This window comes from Pongo pygmaeus, chromosome 4 (assembly GCF_028885625.2).
Source record: "Pongo pygmaeus isolate AG05252 chromosome 4, NHGRI_mPonPyg2-v2.0_pri, whole genome shotgun sequence".
In the NCBI taxonomy this organism is placed as follows: Eukaryota; Metazoa; Chordata; class Mammalia; order Primates; family Hominidae; genus Pongo; species Pongo pygmaeus.
This window is the reverse complement of record NC_072377.2, coordinates 86,012,074-86,038,716: the sequence shown is the minus strand read 5'-3', so window position 1 is coordinate 86,038,716 and position 26,643 is coordinate 86,012,074. Positions and strand designations below refer to the sequence as shown.

Genomic DNA, 26,643 nt, shown 5'->3' with positions numbered 1-26,643 from the left:
ATTCTTCGTGCTGGATAAAGCTGAATGTAAAAGCAAGCCTTGGGTAGGAGGTGGGGGGTACAGGGAGATAAAATTCTCTATTCTATTCCACTTTATACCTTAAAAGACAAAGGAAAAAAACCACCAATATTCTTTTAAAGGCACCTACTTCTCTTTTCCTTAAGCATCTAGGTTTGTTTCAGGTGTTTTTAAACAAACACTGAGCTCTTTTGGTACCAAAAACGCAGGTGCATTGAGCATAAGTTTTAGTTTATTACCTGGAAATCAATAAAAGCGACCTCCCACAGGCTCGACCCATCATCCATGTCGCTGGGCAGCAAGAGGGCCTGGTCCCGCTGCAGGCTGCCCACGCGTTGGCAGCGGTAGGAGTAACCAGAGGGAGCATATAGGCCAGTTGGGTTAAAGACTGCTTGGATTGAATTGTTGGAAATGATCTCGACTCGGCGCAAACTAAACCAACTCTGGATGGACAACTTGTTGTAATTGGTAAGGATGAATCTGAAAATGGTTATAAAAACAGCATTACTCCTAAAGAACTTTTCCCACGTTTACTGACGCAAGGCGTCGTCTATGAACTGTACAATGGCGCCCTCTTTTGACAGGCGGCAGAACGGGCTTGGGGAGAGGCTTCACTTTTGCTGCAGAGACTTCCCTGGATGGATGGAAAAAGAGCAAATGACAGGGCAGCCCCCAAAGTGGACAGTGCAAATTCCTACGAAAGAAAAAACACACAAAGTTTGGGTTTGTTTTGTTTTGTTTTTCCTTTTCTAGAATCAACACTTGATTATGTGTTTATCATTCAAAAAATTTGAGAAAAACTTAAATGGACATCAATGAAGAATTTGCTAAATTGTGGTTTAAAATAATAGTAATAGCTCTCTTAATAACTTCTGTGTTATGTATGTGTATTGTGTTTAATCTTCACTTCAGTACCATGTGATAGATAATGTCCTTATTCTAACTTCACAGCCGAGGAATCTAAGACACAAAGGGCTTGAATAAGCTCACTTGGAGAGTAAGTGTCAGAGCTGGGCTTCAAATCCAGTCTTAACTCTTGGAATGGACTGTTTTCCAGCCATGAAAAAAGTCATAATTTACTTTTCATTATCATTTTATTTCCATTTTTAAAAAAATATGTGACTGCATTTAAAAAAATGTCTGGAAGGATAGAGATTAAAACATTAGTAGTGATTGCAAATGGTGTTTAGATTATTGATGATTTTCATTTTCTTCTTTCTGTAGCTCAATATTTTCTGATTTTTCTGTTTTCATTAGTTTTTCTTGTCTCTGTTTGGCTTCTTTGCAAGCAGACCCTAAGACAAGGGTGTGAATATAAGAAATATTCAGAGGAGTTTAGTCATTCAAAATACGCAAAATGGAGAGAGAAGAAATGACAGAGGAAGGGAAGGCAGCTAAAAGAGGCACATTATTAAGCAAGTTTCCAATGTGGACAAGCAGGGCTTCATGGCCGTGATGGAACCTGGGAGCCAGAGTACAGCACATGCTGCTGAGTTACCTCACCTGACGGGGAGGGAGCTGAGGTGTCTGTATGTGTCCTCCAGTCATTGGCTGAAGGCTGCTGGGCCAGGGACTGGGGGCAGTGGGCCAGAGAAAGCTTTTAGGCAAAAAGAGGTGCGGAGCTGAAAGTTCAGCAGGTAGCTACAGTGCTCTCAAATGCAAAGGACCGTGTAGATATTCGCGGGGTACTGACAGTTTCTGCTACATACCTTTATCATCAGAATAAATAATAATAACAATAATAATAATAAAGCTATTTTTCATTTTGGAAAAAAGTGGAATTACAGATCAAAAATATTCTCCATTTCTAGATCAAACAGACATGTGTGTCTGGTCACCTTGTGGGATTCTATTTACTCGTAAAGTTGCTCTGAAAGATGATGACATGTATTTTCTAAATTATGATCAGTGAAACACTAGTCTCCCATGATATGTAGACAAGTGTTCTGAGGAAGAAGCCTCTCCAAAATTAAACACAGGAAACACTGAGTTAGTCAAAGTTACAAAGTGCAATAGTCTTCCTTAAGATTATTTTTTCTCAGAGACTTTAACATACAAATTTACACTGTGAATTGCCAAGAGGAAGACATGGTTTAGAGTCGTTCCCAGACACATTTGACCACAGAATCTCCTTTTCGTAAAATCTTATAAATATTTTTACAGAGCAGAAGTGTCCCATAGAGCAAAGCTTAAGAAAGACCGCCCTAGCACAATCCTGCTGGTTTTCCAAATAATGTTAAAGACACAACTACTTATCTCCACTCACAAGTTTGTCTTATAGGAAGGGAAGCACTGTATTTTTATAAGAAAAAAAAGAAAGCCTTCAAATTGCTCCCCCCACCTCAGGAGCAGTTCCTAACTGCTTGGCTAAAGTCTCTGTTGACAGATGCATCCTTTCATACCTAAACACCAAAAAACTGTAGGCCTCTGTTGATTGTCTGCTGGGGAATACACGTAATGAGGCTTTTTCACTGTAGTTAAATGGTAAGTGTGATTCATTATAAGAAGCTATAGAAAATAATTCCAAACCGGAGCCCCAGCCCTTAGAGCTTTATTTCTATTGTCTTCTTTTCTCAGAGGAAAAGGATATTACATTCTCAAGATTGGGAGTTTTCTAAGTCCCTAATGCAGGCGGCATGGGGGTAGGGGAGAGGGAAGAACTATGGGTATTTTGGTAGAAACTTTTAGAAAGAAAGCATTAGTATAGGATTCCATCATATCACAGCACCAACTTTTCAGTGTAATTAGGTTGATGTGGCATGCGATGTGTCACAGTGCTTGGGCATATAGCAAGCCCTTGCTTCGCACATGTGGAATGAATAAATTCTATAGAGCTAATCTGAAGTGCTGAAACTGCGATACTCCAAAGTGGTGTCCTACCTACCTTATAGCAAGACTTCTGGGGTTTCCAGCATCACCAAGCTTCAAAGACAACCTAAGAAAAGGAAACAATGCAGTCTATGAAAATAGGAATGACCCTAACTTCATATCTACTCAAAAATTATCTCAAGGTGGATCACGTAACACCTAACACGGAAAATGTACAGAACATTTTTTTAACCTTGAGGTAGGCAATGGTTTCCTGAGAAAAGTACAAAGGTATGAACCATAAAAGAAACAACTGATAAATTACATTTTACTAAAATCCAGAACTTTTATTCTTCAAAAGACACTGTTTAAGAAAACAAGAAAGGCAAGCCACGCAATAGGAAAAAATACTCACAACACGTATACATAAAGAATTCTATCCAGAATACAATAAATAACACTAACAACTCAACAAAAGATGGCCCAATGTAAAAATCATAAAAATTGTCAGAAGACTCGAGCATGTTTTAAAGAAAGATATACAAATGGTCAATAAGTACATGAAAAGATGCTCAGGACCATTAGACATTCGGAAAATGTAAAATAAAACCACAATAAAGATAACACAGTAAAGGAATCAGAATGGCTAAAACATTTTTTAAACTGACTCTTAAGCTTTTAATACCTACATTTATTCCTATTTTCCTAAGAGTAAACATAAGATTTCCCAGAGCAAAGACAGATGAATTGACTTACTCATGGGAACAACCATATTGGTTCCCCCTTCTAATCCAATTCTCCCCAACCCAGGCAGCATGAGAAGAGCCAGATGTCATCCTACACATATTGGGATTTGTAATACAGATGAGCAACACCAAAATTATGAATCTGGGAGCTTATATAGGAGAGAGACCGTGGTTTCCTTCTCACCTCCCAAGAGAGGGAGAGAAACATTTGCTCCTCTAGTGTCAATAAATTCTCCTTAGGAAGAGAAGAGGCATGATTAGTCTTTGGATGAAAGAGTTTAATTAGCCTTTGGATGGAAGCAAATTGCTCACCATAAGGAGACAAATGGCTGCAGGTCTCATACCCATGGTATGTAAATAAATATCTCCAAGGGGAGGATAAGATAAGCCTCTCTGAGTTTCTAACCCCTGGAACGTCTCTATGGCCTTGAGTTTCATTACCCCTTGATACATGAACACATTCCTCTCAAGAGGTAAATCTCTCACTAACTGTAACACTTATCTTTTAACCCAGTTCCCAGTAAAAATTTGTTCAGAAATTCCTAAACATGCAGAAATATAAAAATGCTTTCTCTAGTCTCACTCTGACCATACAAAGTGTTAGTGAGAACGTGAAGCAACTGGAACTCTCATATGATGCTGGAGAAAAGGAAAAATGATGCAGCCACTTTCAAAAACAGTTTGGCTGTTTTCTAAAAAGGTAAACATACACATACCATATGATCCAGGCATTCTACTCCTAGTTGGAATGACAGTTAAGAGAAATGAAGATACCTGCTGCCACAAAGACTTGTACATGAATGTTCATAGTGACTTTACTTGGAAAGTTATGCAAAAAGTGAGGGAAAAAACAAATTTCTATCAACAGGTGAATGGATAAATAAGTTGTGGTACATCTATAATATGGACTACTACTCAGCAATGAAAAGGGAAATACCATTAACACATGCAATAACATGGAAGATTATCAAAATGATTAAGCTAAGTGACAGTGGCTACAATAAAAAAGATTACACACATGTGATTATATAAAATTCTAGAACATGCAAACTAATTGATAATGATAGCAGATCGGTGGTTATCTGGAGATGTGACAGTGGTTGGAAAGACGCACTACAAAGAAACACACAGAAACTTTGGGGCATGATGAAAATGTTTGTTGCCTTTTTTTTTTTTTTTTTTTTTTTTTTTTTGAGACAGGGTCTTGTTCTGTCGCACAGGCTCAAGGCCAGTGGCATAATCTCCACTCACTGCAACTTCCACTTCCCAGGCTCAAGCAATCCTCCCACCTCAGCCTCCTGTGTAGCTGGGACTACAGGCATGCACCACCACACCTGGCTAATTTTTGTATTTTTAGTAAAGACAGGGTTTCATCATGTTGGCCAGGCTGGTCCCTAACTCCTGACCTCTGGTGATCTGCCCATCTTGGCCTCCCAAAGTGCTAGGATTACAGGTGTGAGCCACCATGCTAAGCCATGAGGATCTTTAAGTATCAGGCACTGTGCCATCAATTGGGAACACAAAGGAGAAATACAACTTGGAACAAGAGCTGCTCAAAAAGGAGCTCTTTTTACTCTTTCAAGTGTTCTACTCTCACACATGTAAAACGGATTCTGAATTCTTGAGGCTATAATTGCCTAAATTCCAAATACACACAGATGCTGGGATTATGCTCTATTTGCAGGGCTTTCACTATTTAAAAAGACTTCCGTAGCAAATCCGTCTGCCAACAATTTGCCTCTCTCTGAACATTTTGTTTCCAAGAGCTAAAACGTGGTCATCTTTTTTTAATCTGTGCTTTTGACCTTACATGGTTATGTCTTTGTTTTGGTTTGTTATTTCAGCAACTCCCATTCTGCTTCTTAAGATCTTAAGATTTCCTTGCCAGCACCACAAGGGCATCTGGCTCATCCATGCAATTCACAGGAATCAGCCACTAGGTCTCAGCTGACACCTCCCTTCCTGGAAGCCTCCTGTTGCTCCTCTTTGGGCAGGCTGTCCAGGATGCCTGCAAACTCTGTGTGCAGGACTCCAGCAGGTGGACGCTGCACACTGAGGGCTCACACCTGAATAGAATTCTAAGCAGTGACCAAAAAGACAGTCAGGTTCTGCCCAATCTTTCATTTGCGTCCTGTGAGACCTGAAGCTTACTGAAGAAATTAGACATTATTTCACTCCAGTTATCATGGGGATGTCAGGAAGGAAAACAATGCTACTACTATTAACACTTTGAACAGCACTTGACAAGATCTCAAAGTGCTTATGCATATATTTCCTCATGTGTTTTTCACAACCTTGTCAGATAGGGCCAAGAGGAAGAAGATAAATGGTCATTTTTAAAGATGTTTTAAACCCCAGCTCTATGAACGTACACGCTCCATGACTTTAGCAAGTTTTCTAACCTCTGTGATAACTGCCTGTGACTCTGAGAGTTACTGTGAGGAATAACAGACATGGGCCTATGAAGACCTTGCACCATGCCTGGCCCACAGTAAATGCTCAAGGCCTCATAACTATAACGAATAGATGCCATCATCTCCATTTGACAGATGATGATCCTACAGGTCCTGCCTGTAAAATCACAAAGCTCACTGGTAGAACTGGGCCTAGAAGCCAAGTTTTCATTCTTTCCGTCTCTAGGTTCCCAGTAATCACAAGATCTCTAAAACCCAGCAAAAAAAAAAAGCTGTATGTGCCCGGGCGCGGCGGCTCAAGCCTGTAATCCCAGCACTTTGGGAGAACGAGGTGGGCAGATCACCTGAGGTCAGGAGTTCGAGACCAGCCTGGCCAATATGATGAAACCCCATCTCCACTAAAAATACAAAAATCTAGTCAGGCGTGGTGGCACGTGCCTGTAATCCCAGCTACTCAGGAGGCTGAGGCAGGAGAATCGCTTGAACCTGGGAGGCAGAGGTTGCAGTGAGCTGAGATCATGCCATTGCACTCCAGCTTGGGCAACAAGAGCAAAACTCTGTCAAAAATAAAATAAAATTAAAATAAAATAAAATAAAATAAATAAATAAACAAACAAACAACTGTAGGACCCTGATTTTCTCCCACAAATGCCCTAGGGTCAGGATAAATGGAATCAAGGAGAGCCAGTCAGCCATAGACAGGCAAGATTATCCCCAAGCAGGTGGCCTCTCTCCTTGCAACTGACCACAAATAAAGAGCCCTGTGGGGAATTAATTAGCACCCCAGGAAAAGGTTCTGAGCTCTCAGCCTCCCATAGTCTCTTTGATAGCCTTGGATAGTTAAGCTATAACAGGATAAACAAATCTGAGAGGACTCTAAATGCTTCCACTTATATTTCCCTAAATCCCTAATAAAAGATTGTCATTCTGAACAGCAAGATACTAAGATTTGTAATATGACTTTTAATTTTATATTAATAGAATCCATTTTTACCCATTGTCAAGAATTTTTAAGTGAGAAGTAAAGTTCAGGAATAAAAGGATCTTTCCAGCTAAAAGTACATAAAGTAGAAAAAGAACACACACACACACACACACACACACACACACAGTTATGCTTTATATAAAGCATCCTACTCATCTAAACCAAACCAGAACAAATGCAGAGAATCTTCCAAAAGGATCTATTTTACCAACAAATGTTGAAAGAAGGTTTATAGAAAGCAAGCAGGACATGCCAGATTTCCTCTCCCTGGACCAAAATAAATAAAAGCAAAAATTTTTGCTTGGATGACTGAAAAGCAGAGAAAGGCATTGGAAATTGATTTGCCCTTCAAACATGTTATTTGTTTAATCTGCTTATCTCAAATTATCTCAAATCGAAACTAATTATTCCAATCATTTTGAAATGTCCTGAGGAATTATCTGGAATTTAGCCATTAAAAAGTACCCTTGCACATTTGCGAACAGGCAATATTCCACTATTTCAGCACACTGACAGCCCCCTGCCCCCACCTCCGCAGAGTCAAGCATTTGTCCTGGCTAGTGTGTCACCCACTAGAATGTGTATGACCCTGCTGGGATATGTGATCTCTTCCCTGATAGAATAAAAGTAGTTTGACACCTAACATTTGGAGTTGAGACCAAGCCTGGAATCCTTTGCTATTTTCAAAATGAGTTTGAGAACCCTCGCTTTCCAAAGTCTCATTTTCTACAAGTTATTCTGACAATTAGTAAAAAGGTTCAGAAGAAAACTGCCGGGAAAATATAACAATTTTTTTTTTTTTTGAGATGGAGTCTCGCTCTGTCACCCGGGCTGGAGTGCAATGGCGCGATCTCAGCTCACTGCAACCTCCACCTCCCAGGTTCAAGCAACTCTCCTGCCTCAGCCTCCTGAGTAGCTGGGATTACAAGCACCCACCACCACGCCTGGCTAATTTTTGTATTTTTAGTAGAGATGAGGTTTCACCATGTTGGCCAGGCTGGTCTCCAACTCCTGACCTCAGGTGATCCACCCACCTCAGCCTCCCAAAGTGCTGGGATTACAGGCGTGAGCCACCGCGCCCAGCCAACAATTTTTGAAGTTAACTTCTGACTTGTTCCTTTATTTTAGACAGTAAATACTTCCTCAAAGATGGTGTCAGGGTCCCATACAAAGAAGCCTACTGTTTTTTTCTGAAATGACAAAAAATTTGAATGCAGATTTAACAGAATGCAATAGCCCTAGGGGCTTCTTCAAACTGAGAGATCAACTTACCTAGCACTTTCTTCACTGCAATTTGAGTTGTCAGGGTCCACTGTTACCTTCTGACCAAATGCCTCATATGTAAGGTCCAGCCAGGTTTGATTCTTAAATTTAATCATTATTCTTTTGGCCCAGAAGAGAATGCAAGGAATTCCATCGATGGAGACATTAACTGGGCCATGATGGTTGAATGCATTCCAAGGTTCTTTTTCTAAATGCCCTTCTTTGCTCAGATTGTAGTTGAGAGCCTAATTAACCAAATAAAAAGAACGTAAGAGATGAATTTGTGTCTATGGTACAAAAGGCTTCCTAGAAATGAAAGAGCTAATTCACATTCCGTAATGGTAAATACATGCCATTATACATTTATTAAAACCCATAAAATGTAGAATACAAAGAAAGAAATGTACACCAATTACTCTAGTGTAAATACAGATAAAAGAAAAATTAGTTAATAGAGAGCAGCAACTTAAGCTTATCAGTAACTAAAGATTATTATTATAGCAATAAAAGTGAAGCTGAATATTGTAATGAAAATATAAGAGAGCAAGTAAAATTAAGTATTTTAGGTTTTTCTCAACTATAAGATTCCATAATAAACAGAAAACCAAATACCACATGTTCTCACTTATAAGTGGGAGCTAAGCATTGAGTACACATGGACATAAATATGCAAACCATCAAAACTGTGGATGACTGGAGGATGGAGGGAGTGGAGTGGGTTAAAAAACCACCTATCGGATACTATACTATCAGGATGATGGGGATTCATACCGCAAACCCCAGCATCATGCACTATTCCCACGTAACAAATCTGCACATGGACCCTCTGTATCCAAAATAAAAGTTGACTTTTAAAAAGAAGACATTCCATAATACGTTTCCCCACCCAAATTTGAAGCAAAAATATGTTACTTATTAATACAATTATAATTTATATTTTCACAGAGCACAGACATGATTGAAGTGTGTTTTTAAGTTTTTTAGAGCTAGATTACAATCTGGTTTCCTGACATAGCCATACCTGTGTGATTGGTATTGTTGTGAAATTCTGGACTGGTTTCATATCTCCATTATTCCGATCTGTCAAATAAATAATGATGTGGTTACCAAATGCTAAATGTCATTTATTAATGTAATTGAGTGGCAATGCTAAGCACTTGTCACATATATCAAGCTTGAGCCCCTTTTGGCTCATAATTTAGAATGCACTAGTATAAAAGATTTCACATGAGTGACTCCTGGTACAGACACCATTGGTCAGGGAATTCTATCACAGAAAAAGCCCTTCTCCACCCCACAAGGAATCATGTGGGAAACTGGAGTCTTACCATTCTTCATAACCACTTCTTTATTTGAAGATGTTGGAGAACTGAAATTAGAAAAAAACAAAAAAATTAAAAGATGCTGAATAAATATCTATAATTCAGATGTTACATGAAATTTTAAGAAGTATATTTCACTTTATTACATCTCAGAATAGAGGAGCAGAAACAGCTTGCCAAAACTGTTCATTTCTTAATAGTGAATTTCCCATTTAAAAAGTAATATGTCTCTCCTCTGTTGTCTCTGCATTTAACAGAGAAAGTAACATATGTTCTTCAAAAAAAATATGAAAAATAAAGAAAATTTTAGAAAGAAAATTTTTATTTTATTTTTTATTTTATTTTATTTTATTTTATTTTATTTTATTTTATTTATTTTATTTTATTTTATTTTATTTTATTTTATTTATTTTAGACGGAGTCTCACTCTGTCACCCAAGCTGGAGTCCAGTGGTGTGATCTCGGCTCCCTGCAACCTCTGCCTCCTGGGTTCAAGTGATTTTCCCGCCTCAACTTCCTGAGTAGCCGGGATTACAGGCATGCACCACCACACCCTATTAATTCTTGTATTTTTTGTAGAGATGGGGTTTCACCATGTTGGTCAGGCTGCTCTTGAAGTCCTGACCTCAGATGATCCACCCACCTCAGCCTCCCCAAGTGCTGCAATTACAGGTGTGAGCCATCATGCCAGGCCAGAAAAATTATTTTAAATCAAACCTGATTCTTATTCATTGAATAATATTATGGGGGGGCCTACTATGTGCCAAGCAGTGTGCTACATGCTAAGGTTTAACCAATAACAAATATAAAATAACAAAGTAATAAAGCATATAGGACATTTTACAGTGAAATTTTATACTACATTGCATTGTTAATATATCAAAGCCAAAACATCCAGCCTTTCAAAAAAATGACTGACTCAATTACCAAAAAGTTATATTGGAAACTTATCAGCATATAAATTATGATATATATCCTTGTGTTTGTGTGTGTATATATGTTCTCTATATGCATACAAACACAAACACACACACACACCCCACATATGTATATAATTTACTTTTTACAGTTTAAAAATGGATTTTTGTGGACATACTGTTTTAGAGTTTACAATTTTTTATTAAAACTATATCACAAATATTTTCCATGTAATTATATACTTTTGACACATTTTTAATGTCATGTGGTATTATATCATAAAAATGTATCATAATGTATTTAACCAAATTTCTACTCTTAAGTATTTAATTTGTTTTCAATTTTATTAGCATTATAACAATACCACATTGAACATTACTGTGGATTGTTTGTTCACACTCATGAGAAGTTCCTTAAGATAAATTCCTTGAAGTGAAATTTCTAAGTTAGAAGATATACACATTTTTTATTACAGGATATTTCAGACATACACAAATATAAATAGAAAAATATAATAAGCCCCCATGTACCTGGACCCATCATTCAACTTTAGTAATTATCAGGTTATAACCAATCTTGTTTCACCTACAAGCTCACTCACCCTCTTCCCCCGTGTGATATTAGTTTGAATAAAATATCAAAAATTATATCATTTCAGCATATATATCATTTCAGCATATAGCTCTAAAAGATAAGAACTTTTAAAAATAACAGCACAATTACATCTAGAAAATAGTGATAACTATTTAACATAAAATTAGTGTTTAAATCTCCAGTTTTGTCATAAATGTCCTAAAGATTTAACAGTTTGTTTATTGCATATTTTAGGTTTTCCATAAGTTTTACCTACAGTATATGAGAATGCAAATCAAACTCTATACTTAACAATTCCTGTGATATAAGGTCTCTATATGTCACTATCATATAAATTCAACATTTTTATAATTAGAGAAAGATACATATTACGTGATATGTATACAAAACATAATTGTAGCTGAAGAGTTACTAAATCTATATCATAGTAAAGTGCTTTAGAATTAATTATATGGAACCAATTACAAATTAAATGCACCATTCTCTCTGTAATATGATCCCTATTATCTAATGAGAATTTCTGAAGATGACAAATTGGTGACCATGATGTCTACTAGTTGCTATTAATAAATTTACGCATGCATGCAATTCATTTATTTTCATCAACTTTATTGAGGTATATAATTTATGTACAGTAAATTGCATTCATGCAAATTATACAATTATATGAGTTTTGGCACAGGCACATACCCATGACACCACTGCCACAATAACAATACAGAATACTTACAACACCCAAAAAAGTTTCCACTTGCATTTCTGCAGCTAAGAGTTGTTCCCTCCACCCTCAACCCCAGGCAACTACAGACTTGCTTCTGTCACTTTAGATTAGTTAGCATTTTCTTTTTTCTTTCTTCTTTTTTGAGATGGAGTTTTGCTCTTGTTGCCCAGACTGGAGTGCAATGGTGTGATCTCAGCTCACCACAACCTCCACCTCCTGAGTTCAAGCAATTCTCCTGCCTCAGCCTCCCAAGTAGCTGGGATTAAAGGCATGCACCACCACACCTGGCTAATTTTGTATTTTCAGTAGAGACACGGTTTCTCCATGTTGATCAGGCTGGTCTCGAACTCTTGACCTCAGTTGATCCGCCCGCTTCGGCCTCCCAAAATGCTGGGATTACAGGTGTGAGCCACCGCACCCAGCCTAGTTAGCATTTTCTACAATTGCATATAAATGGAATCATACATATTCCTTAGCATTTGGCTTCTTTCCGTCTTATCGTAATGACTTTGAAATTCATACATGTTGTTGCATATGTCAGTAGTTCATTCTCTTTTAGTGTTAAGAAATATTTCATTGTATGGATATGCCATACTTGGTCTGTCTGTGCACACATTCATGAATATTTGGGGTGATTCTGGTTTGGAGCTACTATAAATAAAGATTTAAGAACATTAATGTATAGGAGTTTGTGTGAATATGTTTTTGTTTCTCTTGAATAAATAAACAGGAATAGAATGACCAAGTCACATAATAGAAGCAACGTTTTTAGAAAAGCTGCCAATCAATTTTGGCTTCCCTGTTGTTCAACATTCTTGCTAACATTTGGTATCATCAATCTATTTAATTTTAACCATTCCAATGAGTGTGGGTTGCTAGCTCAGTTTAATTTTAATATCCATTTCCCCGGTGATTAATGATGCTGAGCATCTTTTCTTATGCCTATAGAGCATTCATATAGTTTCTTTTGTGAAGTGTGCTTAAATCTTTAGCTCATTTTAAAAATTAAATTCATTGACCTCCATAAGTGCTCTTTATATGTTCTGGATGCAAGTCCTGTGTCAGATATACACACTGGAAATATTTTATGGCATTCTGTCTTCCTTTTTCATTTTCTTAATGGTGGTTTTTCAAAGAGCAATAGGTCTAATTTTCATAAAGTCCAATATATTCTTTTTCTCTGTTATGGCCTATGTTTTTGTGTCTAAAAGAAATATTTGCCCAACAAGGTCACCAAGATTTTCTCTTGTGTTTCTCCTAGAAGTTTTTAAATTTTAACTTTTACACTTAGGTCTGTGATCCATTTTGAGTTGATTTTTGTGAGCTAAGGTACTTTTATCATTTTGGAGCTAAGGTTAAAGAAAATGTCCTATTAAGCTTGCAGAAGTAAAAAAACAAGAATCATGCAAGGATTCAGCCAATGCACCTCTCTCACCCCTTCACAGAAGCTAACGGAGGACATGCTCCCACAACGTAAGGACAAAAGCCAACAAAGAGAAAGCACAGGCTCTCATAAACAGCAGATCTCACTAGAAGAGTGGTGAAGCAAAACCTAAGACTAACCATTGTACATCAGACATAGAATCAATCCAGATTGGAGCAAGAGGACAATAAAAGGAAGACCTACAGAGAGATCTCTAAGTGAAAGGGGAATTTGAGAGACCACTGCATATTAGAGGAAAGAATATGTGAAAAGAATTAAGACTATGCATGTTTTGAAACTGCAACTACAAAAAGGCCATTTTTAACTCAAGGGAAAAAGAAACGTTGCCCAAAAAAGAGAAAGAAACAAAATTACACTCTACTAACTAGCTTGTCTGTGAACAATATACATAGTCATATTGATACAAGCACTGATGAACTGAAAGTAGTAATGTAACTATACTGGAGGGATGGGGGGGTGGCGGAAAGAAAGATGAGGACATTGGAGACAGGAACTTTGTCAATAATAAAGGAACTTGTTATAAAATCTAACATGTATAAATGGAGAAATCATCTATGCATATTATTCTGATATTATGGCAGTATGGTGAATTGTATGATTGTTACCCAGTCTTCGTTTCCTTCTCTGGGAGAGGATTTTGCATCCCCCTAGGCCATATGACTTGCAGTTCCTCCCTGTGGGTGGAAAATACTTCCTGCCCCATCATCAGGCTTGGCTATCATATGGACAAGAGATGAGGAAATACTGGATAGAAGGGGGCAGTTCCTGGCAAAGGCCCCACCCTTAAGCCTGGAAACCCATGGCCCTAAATGGGAACAGGCATTCCTGTTTCTGCACCCAAATGTTGCCTTTTGGCCCACCAGGGCCCCCTATCCAGTACCCATATAAACCCCAAACCCCAGGCTCCACAAGCAGATGAGCAGATGAACAGGTGAACAGAAGAGCAGCAGAACAGCATGACAGAGAAGGAGAGACGAGAAGCAGCATCTGAATATCTAGAGGAGTTTGGCTGGGGACAGTTAGAGAGGAGAGCAGCTGCTGGACAGCCAAACTCCAGGGGAAGATCATCCCCCAATCCATCACCCTTCCAGCTCCCCATCCATCCTGCTGAGAGCCACCTCCATCACTCAATATAACCCCCACATTCACCATCCTTCCAGCCCTGTGTGACCTGATTCTTCCTGGGTGCCAAACAAAAACCTGAAGTCCCAGAGGGCACTAAGCTGGGTAACGCTTAAGCCGTCTGAAGATGGCAGAGCTAAAGGAGCACTGTAGCACACCCACTGGGGTTTTGAGAGTCACAGGCACCCAACCCTAGATGCTACCATGAGGCCAGAACCCAAAAGCACTTGTGCTGGTTCCTGCACCTGCCCATCTGCATGCTCCCCTTCTTGTAAAAGGTTTGAGCGCATGTGGCAGCGGCCAAACAGATGCACCACACCCCTGTTGCATGTCCTGCAAGGGGGGTCACAGAACTCTCCAGTTTCAGCTATACATCTTAATTAGACCAATGGAATATGAGCAGAAGCAACAGTGTGGCAGTTCTGCAGAAGTTGCGAGTGTCTGCATGTGCCTGCCATCTCTTGCCCCATTCCCTCTGTCATAAGAATGGCATGCCCAAATAGGGGCTGCTCTTTCAGTCTGGGACTTGGAATGAGAAGTGGAAACAGAGATAGAGCAGGGTCACAGCAGCCCATCTGTAGCTGTCAGAAGTAACAGGAGCAAGAAAGAAATGTTTGAGGCTGCAAACTTCTGCAATGTAGGGGTTGTTTTGTTTCTAGAAAAAAGGTGACTAATACAAGCAGTGGCCAACAGAAGAAACAACTAAAAATTTGAAAATGTTTGCCTATAGAAGTAACTAGAAGACAATTTTTCCTTTAATGTGTGTCTTGTCACCTTTTGATTTTTTGAAACCATGTACAAGTATTACTTTGATAAATTTTTCTATTTTAATTTTTTAAAAAGATATCTTCCTTTAGAAATTTATAGATTAGCATTACGGTTTATATTAAGTCTCTTGTGAGTACAAGTTTAATTTCCTGAGCAACAAAAGTGAGGTTCCCATCCAAGTAATAATGAAAGTATAATAAAGATATGCTTTAGCCAAATCATCTAACCTACCTAAACTCCAGACTTTGTAGTACAGGTTAAAATGTAACTGAACACAATATATGAAAGAGGCACAAATATCCAGACATTACCCAGGCAGACTTCGGTCTGCCAGCTATGCTTGCCTTATTTAACCTCTTCCCTTCTCCCTCTGCTCCAGCTACTCTAGCATTATTCAATTCCTTGAACACTTCACGGTCCATTTTTCCCTTAGCCCCTGCTGTTCCCTCCACCTGGAATGTTCTCCATCCTCCTAGTTATTTTCTACATCTCCTCCAGATGATGGCGTAAGTGTCACTTCCTCAGGAACACAATCCCTAACTTGTGCGAGTTCCAATCCCCCTATTGTATGTGCTCATTGCTTCCTATACTTTTCTTTCACAACACATTTCAAAGTTTATTTGGAATAATATATATCATTTGATTAACAAGGGCTTCCCTATTAGACTTAGTCCATGAGGGCAGGGACTATCCCTGTTGTGCTCACCATTGCAGACCCAGCACTTAGCGTGGGGCCTTGCTACTTAAAAGCACCAACTATTTTTAAAATGTGTTGCATGCACAAATGAACTAAGAAATTGATGAAAATACTCTGAAATCAAAGTGGAAAATGGGAGGTCACACAGGATTTCTTTTTGGATCAAGAATATACCCAACTTGAGGAAGAAATGTGCAAAGTGAGAATAATGACCCCTACTCACTCTATGTTTAGAAACCGTGTATCGAGCTTAAAATACAATCCTCCTTCCTACAGACAGAATATTGAATAGCCCCAGGGAGTTGAAAGATATTTTAAATTTCAGATCCATTATTTGAAAAAACACACAAAACAACAACTGTTGTTTTGTGAAACATAATGAATTAATGTTTCACAAAATTAATTAATGAATTATGAATGATTAATAATGAATTAATGAGCCATAATATTAGATTCAAATGATCATCGACTTATGTGATTTCTAAGATCTAAAGCTTCTGAAGCTAAAATTAAGCCCATTAACTTTGTCTTAAAAACAGAACCGGGAATTTGCTAATTCTTGGTGTACATTTTACTAGTGTAATACACAAATCAGGCATTTCTGTGTAACCCAGGTGGGGAAACAGAACTAGGCTTTAACCACCTAAAGAATATAAGTCACTTACTATTCAAAAGTGAACCTGCAGGAAAGCACCAATTGACTCAGAAACAATGGAAGAAAAAAATTGTTAATGTCTATATGTATAGGTTTTATCAGTTGTGGACTAAGGAGTCTTTAACCCAAGTTTTGCCAGATTCTCCTGCTTGCTGCTGTCCACTGTATTCACACTAAATTCCCTGAAGCATTTGTTGAGATGGCACACAATGAGTCAGTGGGAGACATGACATACCTTAATTGCTATTCAGATTTTGAATATTCTTTTTTATAGAAAAAGCTCTAAGTGTTCCTTATATGATGTAAAAAGAAGCCAAAGGGACAACAGAAATAGAAACAGGAATTTAATTGCCATCTCTTAACAGTTAAAACAATTTAACACCTTTTCTTTGAAGGACAGGATATATATTTCTGAGGTTTTCAATTTTTTTCTTACTCTTTTCTCACATAATAATGGCAGGGGATACTGTGGAATTAACATTTACTTGTAAGTATAAAAGAAATCCGAAAACTGATTTGAGGAGTCATTTTCTCACAGATAAATACTTTGATACATACTACAAAAGTTTCTTGGATATTTTGAACAAATAACCCTTGTCTCTTATAAAAAAGCTTATATTTTTACCTCAAGCATAAACTCTGGTCAATAATTTTTGTAGCTACCTGTATGATCTAGCCTACCCATTTTGAATCACAAGCAAATGTAGATATGAAACAACATAAAGAAATTACAGAGCCACGTAATTTCATACTTGCATTTAAGTTCACAAATACATTGCTTTAAAAGATGTGCAGTTACTCACCTTACATTCTTCCTGGCAAATATATGGTCCAAGGTTAGTGAAAATCCTATACATAAAAAAATCAGTGAAAAACTAAACAAGATTTTTTTTCCCATCAAGAAAAGAATCAGTTTCTTCAAAGCAAGCACATCTGTTAATTCATAAATGCAAACAGAGCAGAGGCAGTACTTTTCATGCCATGTGACTGACAGCATATTTAACCAATAACAGGGCAGCTTTCTCAGAATGTATCCCATGGTGAGGGGAGGAAGGGAGGGGTCTGATAATGCTGAGAGTATAGAGTGAAACAAATATTTAGGTTTTTAATTATTCATCTCATGGAAAGATTATTAAGGAGCCAATTTTTAAAGAAAATATATTTGCCACTTAAGCTCATTTTAGAAATTTGCATTGTTTTGATACTGTCATATAACTCTTAAGACTTTATTTTATATACTTCATACTACATATATGTCATACTATTATATATTTCATACTACACTTCAGGAAGCTATTAATTTCTCCCCAAAATCTATGAAGTATATATTTTTACATGTATTTTTCAAGTGAATAAATAAAAATCTCGGGAACTTCCCTAAAGTTACATATATGTCCTAGTTCACAGTTTCCTGTTGAATTCATAAGCCTCCATTTGCCAAGAGGTGTGGATAGCAATGGTGAGGAGCACTGGCTTTGGAGTCAGAAGCTGAAGTGCCTGGCCACCTCCTTACCAGTAAGCAAGCTGACACCAGGCAGGTTATTTTCCCTCTGGAGCCTTGTTTCCTCATCTGTGGAGTGGGGACAGACACACTTAATTGTTGTGACGATTAAATGGGATCATGGATGAAAGGCTTTTTTTTTTTTTTTTTTTTAAGCCAGTCTTGCTCTGTCAGGCTGGAGGGCAGTGGCGCGATCTCGGCTCACTGCAACCTCAACCTCCCGAGTTCAAGTGATTCTCTTGCCTCAACCTCCCGAGTAGCCGGGATTACAGGCATGCACCACCACGCCCAGCTAATTTTTGTATTTTTAGTAGAGATGGGGTTTCGCCATGTTGGCCAGGCTGGTCACGTACTACTGACTTCAGGTGATCTGCCCGCCTCGGCCCCCTAGAGTGCTGGGATTACAGGCGTGAGCCACGACCGACCGCGCCAGGCCATGAAAGCCTCTTCTTAACTCAATGCTTAGCTAAATAGAGTAGGGCCTATTGTTATTCCTTCCCTGCTGGCCTCTCCTTTCACCTCACTCCCCTAAAAAGCCTGAAAAACAAAACAAACGACAAAATTCCTGGAGTTGTTTTACATTTTTTAAAAATACAATTAAAATGCCACAATAAAGAAAATCCTCCAAAATTAAAGTGTCAAGTGTCACCATTTGGGGCACTTAGGAACCTTGATGGCTTAAAGACAAAGTACTGGTAGCGGAAAAGGGCTATTTGTAAGTGAAATTTCAGAGATGATGGACTATAGGAAAGCTGGAGTCTTGGTGCTGAGCAGACATTCCTATTCCTCTCACACACCACTTTCTTCCAACATAGTTCAGGGGACCCCAACAGAAAATAAGAAGAGGAGAATAAAGCAGAATGACTAGAGGAAGTGGGAGAACGCAGGAATAAGGAAGAAAGTTGCTAACAAAAATTGTAAAATAAAAAGGGTCGCTGGCCTTAAATGTGGCCTTTCCATGCCCCATCTAATTCCTACTGCCTCCTCATACTCCCTTTTCTTCTCTGTTTTCATTTCACCCAGCTTCTACTCTTCACCTCTCCTTTTCTCTTTCTGTTCTTTTCCTCATTCTGTGGAATTTCAAGTAACAAGCAGGTCTGGATAAGAGAAGTTTAGTTTTAGGTAACGTTGACAGATAACCTATAGGATAACCTGTTAAAGTGGAATGTCAGAAACACAACAAATGATTTTAATATAAGTATGTTCCATGCAATATTTGGGACATACTATATTTAAAATTTAATAATTGTTTATTTGAAAATTAAGTTTAACTGGGCATCTTATATTTTTAGTTTGCTAAACCAGCCAGTCTTAATCTTAGGGAAGCTCAGCTACTCAAAGTGTAAAGTGCATACAAATCACATGAGATTCTGTTAAAACGCAAATTTTCACCCAGTAGGTCTGGAGTGGGGTGTAGGATACCACATTCCTAACCAGCTCCCAGATGATGATGATGGTGATGCTGCTTGCCTGAGAACCGCCATTTGAGTAGCAAGGATCTAGAACAGTATTGTTCAATAGAAATAGAATGAGAGCTACATATGGAACTTAAAATTTTCTAGTCACATTAAAAAGAAGTAAAAATAAACAGGTGAAACTAATTTTAACAGTATTTTTATTTAACCTGTCTAAAATACTATCATTTCAAACATACTCAATTTTAAGGATTATTAGTGAAACATTTTACATTCTTTTTCTGCCCTAAATCTGAACTCTAGTGTATAATTTTAAAAATTTATTTATTTCTATATTTTGTAGAGATGGGGGTCTTGTTATGTTATCCAGGCCGGTCTCAAACTCCTGGGCTCAAGCAGTCCTCCCGCCTCGGCCTCCAAAAGTGCTGAAATTACAGGCATGAGCCACCATGCTACTTATATCTCAATTCAAACAAGCCAAATTTGAAGCGTTCAGTGGACACTTGTGGCTAGTGCCCCCGTATTGGACAGGCAAGATACAGAACATCTCCTACAGCTGCCACAGCAGTACTTGTATTCTCTTACGGGAGCAGTGGCAGTGCCTACTCCTCAAGGCCCTGGTCAGGAGAAAGTGAGAGCCGAAGCCAATGACGACCCTGCATTGTGACAATAATGGTTCTGTGAACCCTGAGACAGGACAGTGTTAGTCCCTTAGTAGTTATTACATACGAATCTTTCAGCTGGGCACGGTGGCTCACACCTGTAATCCCAGCATTTAGGAGGCCAAGGCGGGTGGATCACGAGGACAGGAGCTCGAGACCAGCCTGGCCAACATGGTGAAACCCTGTCTCTGCTAAAAATACAAAAAAGTAGCCGGGCATGGTGGCAGGTGCCTGTAATCCCAGCTACTCGGGAGGCTGGGGCAGGAGAATCGCTTGAACTCAGGAGGCGGAGGTTGCAGTGAGCCAAGACCATGCCACTGCACTCCAGCCTGGACAACAGAGCAAGACTCCATTTCAAAAAAAAAAGAAGAATCTTTCATGGAAATATGCTTGGGTTACATTTTCAGACACACACACAATATTTTTAATTTAAATAAAGTATCATTTTAATAGATTTTATGTCCTGATCCTAAAATTTTAACATAGTATTCTTTCTGTTGTTGAAACATTCTCCCACTTGGTTAAGAATATTCAAGGCATAATAATTAGTAGCTAGTAGGTTTCACACATGTATTTTAGACTAGAAGTCACACTTAAGATGTGACTGTCTGAGAACAGCTCATCCTGTGACTTTGGAGGAGAAAAACCGTGACAAGAAATGCTAATTGGACATCTTAGAGGCTGCAAAGCACTAGGGTGTCACCTGCCTGGCATTGTACCTTCCCGCTTGGACTGCTGAGGAGCCTCTGTGAAGAACTGTGAAGGGTCTGAGATTTTATTCACTTAGAAGCTAACTAGTTAGCCTGACAGTTTTATGGATGCTGACAGAAGACACAGACTCCTGGGTCAGAGAAAAGGACTTTATTACTCACCGCACAGCAAGTGACACAAGCATCAGTATATTTGGTCAGTTCCCCTTCCCCTTGGAGTAATGTAGGTAGGCCCAGATGGATACTTGCACACACAGTGGGCTTCATTTCAGGAGAGAAACCCCGAGGTTAAGGAGCCCCAGTTTTTTTGTAGTGAGTAGTAAACCTATCTGCCCTTTGCTCTAAGGGGAAACACTACCTCTACTTTCCAATACTATAAGCAAACCTGTCCTTTGCTACAAAGGGGACATGATTTCCACCGTTCAAGCCTTCTCCCTATACAAACATCCTAGAAAAGGTATTCAGAACAAAGAGCAGTTAGGGACTAGCTCACAATACAGGCAGAAAATGCAGAGGCACATGGAAAATTTCCCCTCTACCGTCTCCACAGGAGAACAGGAAGTTGTACAGCCATGCTGCCTTCTTTACAACTGGACACAACTTGGGTTTGCTTTATTTTTTGATTTACTATATATAACTAAATGATATGTTACCTGAATATTTGCATATCAAAAATCTATCTTCCCATGATCACATATGACCATATAGAATTGTGTTCCCACAGGAACAAAAATGGATCTAACTTAAGAATTCTAATATTTACCTTAAGAAGACTAACAGGTGCACAGTCTCTATTCATTCAACGCTCTCAGACCAAAAGTTGCATAAATGTTTAAATCAATTATAATGGTCTTTGCATAGTGATTCAAAATCCAAATCTATGTACCTCCTACAAAGCCCGGCATGGCATGGCCCCTGCTGGTCTCTCTTGCCTCATTTAACACCAGCTCCTCCTCCTGAACACGTTCCAGGCACACTGGCTCGCACTCAGCTTCTCAGCACCCTCAACATGCCAAGCTCCATTGCACCCAAGTGACTTTGCACATACTGTTCTCTCTGTGAAGTCACCTCACACCTCTCTAGCTCTCCCTGTATTCTATTCACTTTCATCATAACATATATCACAATTTGCACTGAGAGATTTATTTTCTTGTGTACTTATTGATGCTGTTTCTTCATCACAAGGCACGCTCCATGAGGGCAGATACTATGTCTATTTGACAGATATATACCTGGAGCCCAAGTTGGTGCTCAGTAAAATATACAGAATGAATGAATGATCCTATCAAAAAATGCCACATAATTAATTCCCACTTTGTGCCACATGGTTATGACTCCCAAGGCCTGAGTCTTTAGGCAACTATAACAGGAAAATCAATTAATTCAAGTATTCCATAGAATTCTGCCACTCGAAAATGGGAACAGACAAAATCCAGGTTACACCAGTTCATAGCACCCTCCATTCCCCAAGGAGCAGAAGGTACTGTATAACTCTTTATCAATTTCAGAGCAAAATTGCTGCCATGCTTTCTACCAATTTTCATCAAATTAACTTCTGCATTAATTAGAATCAGGATGGTACATTAAATAGTTGTAAGTGCTTTTAATTTAAATGTTCATGTTTCTCACTTTAGGTTTCCCTTTGACTTCTTGGAACACAGATGATGTGCCAGATTAATAGCACTTAATTGTGTTCTGGGCTGCTCAAGCTAAAACTAAGACAGGAGACCTGTTCTTGAAACAAATTTGTGCATTCAACAAATACTGAGTGTCACCGTGCCAGATTCTTCACCAGGAATACAAAGTGAAAAATACAGTCCTTGCCCCCAAAATCCTCCCAGCCCAGTAACATGCAGAAATGTAAACAACTTTGGGATATTCACCCAGCAAACCAGTGACCTTTCTTGAGGTCAGCCCCACCTCTTCCCCAGGCAATGGCTGATTAAATGAAGGAGACAAAGTGGTAGGTATATAATAGACAAGACACTCTGATATGGGTTTCTTTACCTAAAGTACAAAAGAGCCTTTATTAGAAGGAGTTGCTAAATGACACTTTTAGTGTGGTAATCAAGGCAAGACTAGGAAGAGAGACTTGAGCCTCACAGACCTGGGTCCCAGGGAAGGAAAAGGCCTCCACTACCCTCAAAACATGCTCTCACCAGGTACCTGCGGTGTCCACCTTGACAGAGACACTGAGATGAAACTCAAGTTGAGAATAGGTGCCATGTGATGTTGCCTTATCCTTGAAGTCACATTTATAACAAGGGCAAAATGAATTATTTGGATATAAATTAGCCAGCACACTTAGTTTCTTTTTTTTTTTTTTTTTTTTGAGATGGAGTCTCACTCTGTTGCCCAGACCGGAGTGCAATGGCATGATCTCAGCTCACTGCAATCTCCACCTCCCTGGTTCAAGCGATTCTCATGCCTCAGCCTCCTGAGTAGCTTGGGACTCTACATGCGTGAGCCACTGCACCTGGATCATTTTTGTAATTTTAGTAGAGATGGGGTTTCACCACGTTGGCCAGGCTGGTCTCAAACTCCTGACCTCAGGTGATCTACCTGCCTCGGCCTCCCAAAGTGCTGGGATTACAGGTATGAGCCACCACGCCCGGCCATGCACACTTAGTTTCAAAGGGAGTATTATATACAACTACTTGGTAACAACTCCAAGATATTATTTTCTAAATAATTAAATACATTTGTGAATTCTAACTTAAAACCCATCTAAGTAATTTTAAAACTCACACATACCTAAACACACTATTCCATAGTATGCAAAATGGCTGCATCTATGAACTGGCTACAGAGTCATTCATTTTGGCTATCCTCATAATTAGTAATGATTGCTAGAACCAACGAGATCAAAAAGCAATTTTTAAATCAATAGAAAAATTGCTTCTGTTCTTTTGTACAGCAATACAAACCCAGAACCCCTTCTCTTCTTTTCTTTTTTCTTCCTCTATTTCCTTCCTTTTCTCTCTTGTTCTTTTTTTTTAAAGGAATAAATTGTTTTACAGTAAAGCCCTTTAAGCGATAAAGTCTTAATAATATAAAGTGTCTGACATTTTGCATGCTTATTTTGGTAGGAATTTTTATATTTATACATCATACTCATTTACATATTATATTTGAATAACCTTGAAGTAATCCTGATGATTTTTCATTTTACTGTGGAATGCAAGGGCTGCAAGAGTCCACTTCTGCCATGCTCTATTACCAAAGATCAACTGTTTCCCCCACTGAACTCACAGACAACACAGATTTGGTCCATCTACCCAGTTCTGAAATCTCTCCAGGGAAGGAGATTCTAACACATTTCTCACATTGCAGTGAGAAAAATTATCTTTCTTTTCCTAGTAAGCAAAATCATCTTTCTTTTCTTAGAACTCAAAGGTCCCTACTGAAATAGAAGCTTATTTCCCTTTGCTTGGTTCTCAGCCAAGCTCAAGAACACCTGGAGAATAACTTTTAATATGCATCTTAAAATTATACCTCCCTTCCAGGAATTTTACAAAGAGCATCAAAGAACAGCTTTGTCAATTCCCCCTAGATCCTACAGAGGTTTAATTATAATAACCAGATTTTAAAGATCAGCTCTGAATATTAGTAAGATCATATGGCAACACAGACTTATTTCTTTAGTTCTACCTTGGAATAGATGTGAGAAGAAATAATCACTGCACCAGGCAGTAGCTACAATGAGAGGATAAGAAATCTCATTCAGGCCAGGTGCAGTGGCTCACGCCTGTAATCCCACCACTTTGGGAGGCCAAGGTGAGCAGATCACGAGGTCAGGAGCTCGAGACCAGCCTGGCCAACAGAGTGAAACCCTATCTCTACTAAAAATACAAAAAATTAGCCGGGCATGGTGGCGGCACCTGTAACCCCAGCTACTCGGGAGGCTGAGGCAGGAGAATGCCTTGAATCTGGGAGGCGGAGGTTGCAGTGAGCCAAGATCACGCCATTGCACTCCAGCCTGGGGGACAGAGCAAGACTTCGTCTCAAAAAAAAAAAAGAAAAGAAATATCATTCATTTTGGATAAAGAAAAAATTGTGTTTAATAATTTAATCAGGAAAATGAAGCACTCAACATTCATCATGAGTAGTTACACAGAGCACGTAATCATCGGTCTTACCCTCACTGCTTCTTCATGCTCACTTAAAGCTGTTATTTTAATTTGTCACATTTCCATAGCAACTGCTGCCTCCATTTTTCTAGCTAAAGTACTAGGAATCATTCCCAACCCCCCTAAATGTTCCAGTATTCATCGTCACCATTGTAAAAACCTTTGGCTCTTCTCCCAAAATGGCTAGCTCTGCCCAGGGTGCTATTAAGAATCATGATCACTCTTGACCTAAATCTCCTCATCAACTGATCGATCTAATATATGAAGACCTATCTTTCTTCTTGGTTGGAGAGAGTGGGGTGTCTCTGAGAGAAATCAAATAGAAATGCCTTTCTACCCCAACTAAATGTTAAACCAAATGAGAAATAGCACAAGGGGTAAGACAAGCAGAGGCCCAAATGCCACCTTTATTGGTGTGCAAAGCCAGGACAGAGAATGGAGGAAAGCTTAAAGTAGGACCAAAATGGATTGTAACTGAGCCCTCCCACCAGAAGACAGACATGGCAGCCTATCCTGGCAGCACTAGGCTCTTGGTGGGAGAAAAAGGCCTGCCTAGGAAAAAACAGGGGAAATGCATGCTCTGTGGTCAGGCTGGGTCTCAAAAAGGAAAAGCTGAACATGCTCAGACTACTCTTTCTAAATGTGTTGCAGATGTCACACATCCTTACCTGGCATAGGATGAGTAAAGTGACAGATGGAAACCAGTTCATTAATTAAACTCCTACTTGGAAGATAACAGAAAAGAGGGAAAATTGTTCTCCTTCCTGCTCCCACTCCCCCCACATTGCAAGAGCTACCAAATAGGGTTCTCTAGTGATGGTGTCTCTTGGTTTTCATATACTCTATAGTAACCCAAAGATAGCAGGTTGAAACTTACAACAAAAATACTTTTATCTTAACGATAACTCTCTAGTTTTCCCGATGTTTGTCTATTCTGCTTCCATCTATTTTGTGCCTTATTTAGTTCACGTTCATTAAAATTTTTTCTAAACCTAAAAATCAAAATTCTTCCTTATTACTAATCTGAAAACCAACAAACAAAGAAGTTAAGTTAACTTCTTTAAGTCTCCATTTTCTCTTTGTAAAATGGGGCTAATAGCACCTACAACATAGGGAACAAACATTTTGAGGATTAAAAGATATTATGCATGTGAAATGCTTAGTAGTCCTATGTCTGTCACCAAAATAACACTCAGTACATATTAGAAAAGGTGATGGTGGCGATGGTGACAGTGATGATGTCAGTTCTTTTGCTCTTTCGTTCATGACCTAACTCCAAAATATATCCTGAAGAGTATGACATCTCTCCACCTCCAAAGTTACTACCTACTCCCTCTCACCTGGACTATTGTAGCAGCCCCCTCCTTAAATAACCTGAGGCCTTGCCCCTCTGTCATGGTTCTTCTATAGCAGGCACGGTGAGCATTTTAAAATGTAGATTTGATCTTGTCACTCTCTTACTTTAACCCCTCCAGTGCTTCTCATTACAGTTTGGACACAAGTTGGCCCTGCCCACCTCTCTGACTTCACCTTCCTCTACTTTCCTGCTGCCTCACCGGTCTGCAGCCCCGGGGTCTTGTTTTTTTTCCTCTAACTCCAAGCAGAATCTTTTGGGGGACTCTTTTAGGGAACTTTAGAGTCCAATATCAAAGGATAGTCCCTTCTCCTTTCCGGCTCCAAATTAAGTAATAAGTTCATCACAAAGTGCAAAATTCAAAATTTAACGCACTAAGAAACAAAAATTAAATCC

The 26,643-nt window shown here is 38.9% G+C and overlaps 1 protein-coding gene across 8 annotated transcripts in view; it reads right to left on the bottom strand.

The window, feature by feature from the left end:
* LOC129036766 (V-type proton ATPase subunit S1-like protein) overlaps window positions 1-26,643 on the bottom strand; it is a 40,382-nt gene that overhangs the window by 5,685 nt on the left and 8,054 nt on the right. For 5 of the 8 annotated variants that reach the window (XM_063664943.1, XM_063664945.1, XM_054488336.2 and 2 more), the window contains 5 exons: window positions 9,563-9,603; window positions 9,256-9,314; window positions 8,244-8,479; window positions 2,903-2,953; window positions 258-498 (listed from right to left, as the gene is read on the bottom strand). In XM_063664943.1, coding sequence (XP_063521013.1) covers window positions 258-498; window positions 2,903-2,953; window positions 8,244-8,479; window positions 9,256-9,314; window positions 9,563-9,603 — 628 coding nt within the window. Of the gene's footprint in view, window positions 1-257; window positions 499-2,902; window positions 2,954-8,243; window positions 8,480-9,255; window positions 9,315-9,562; window positions 9,604-17,278; window positions 17,387-26,643 lie in introns of those variants that run through there. The other 3 variants (XM_063664944.1, XM_054488335.2, XM_054488332.2) reach the window with 2 other exon arrangements.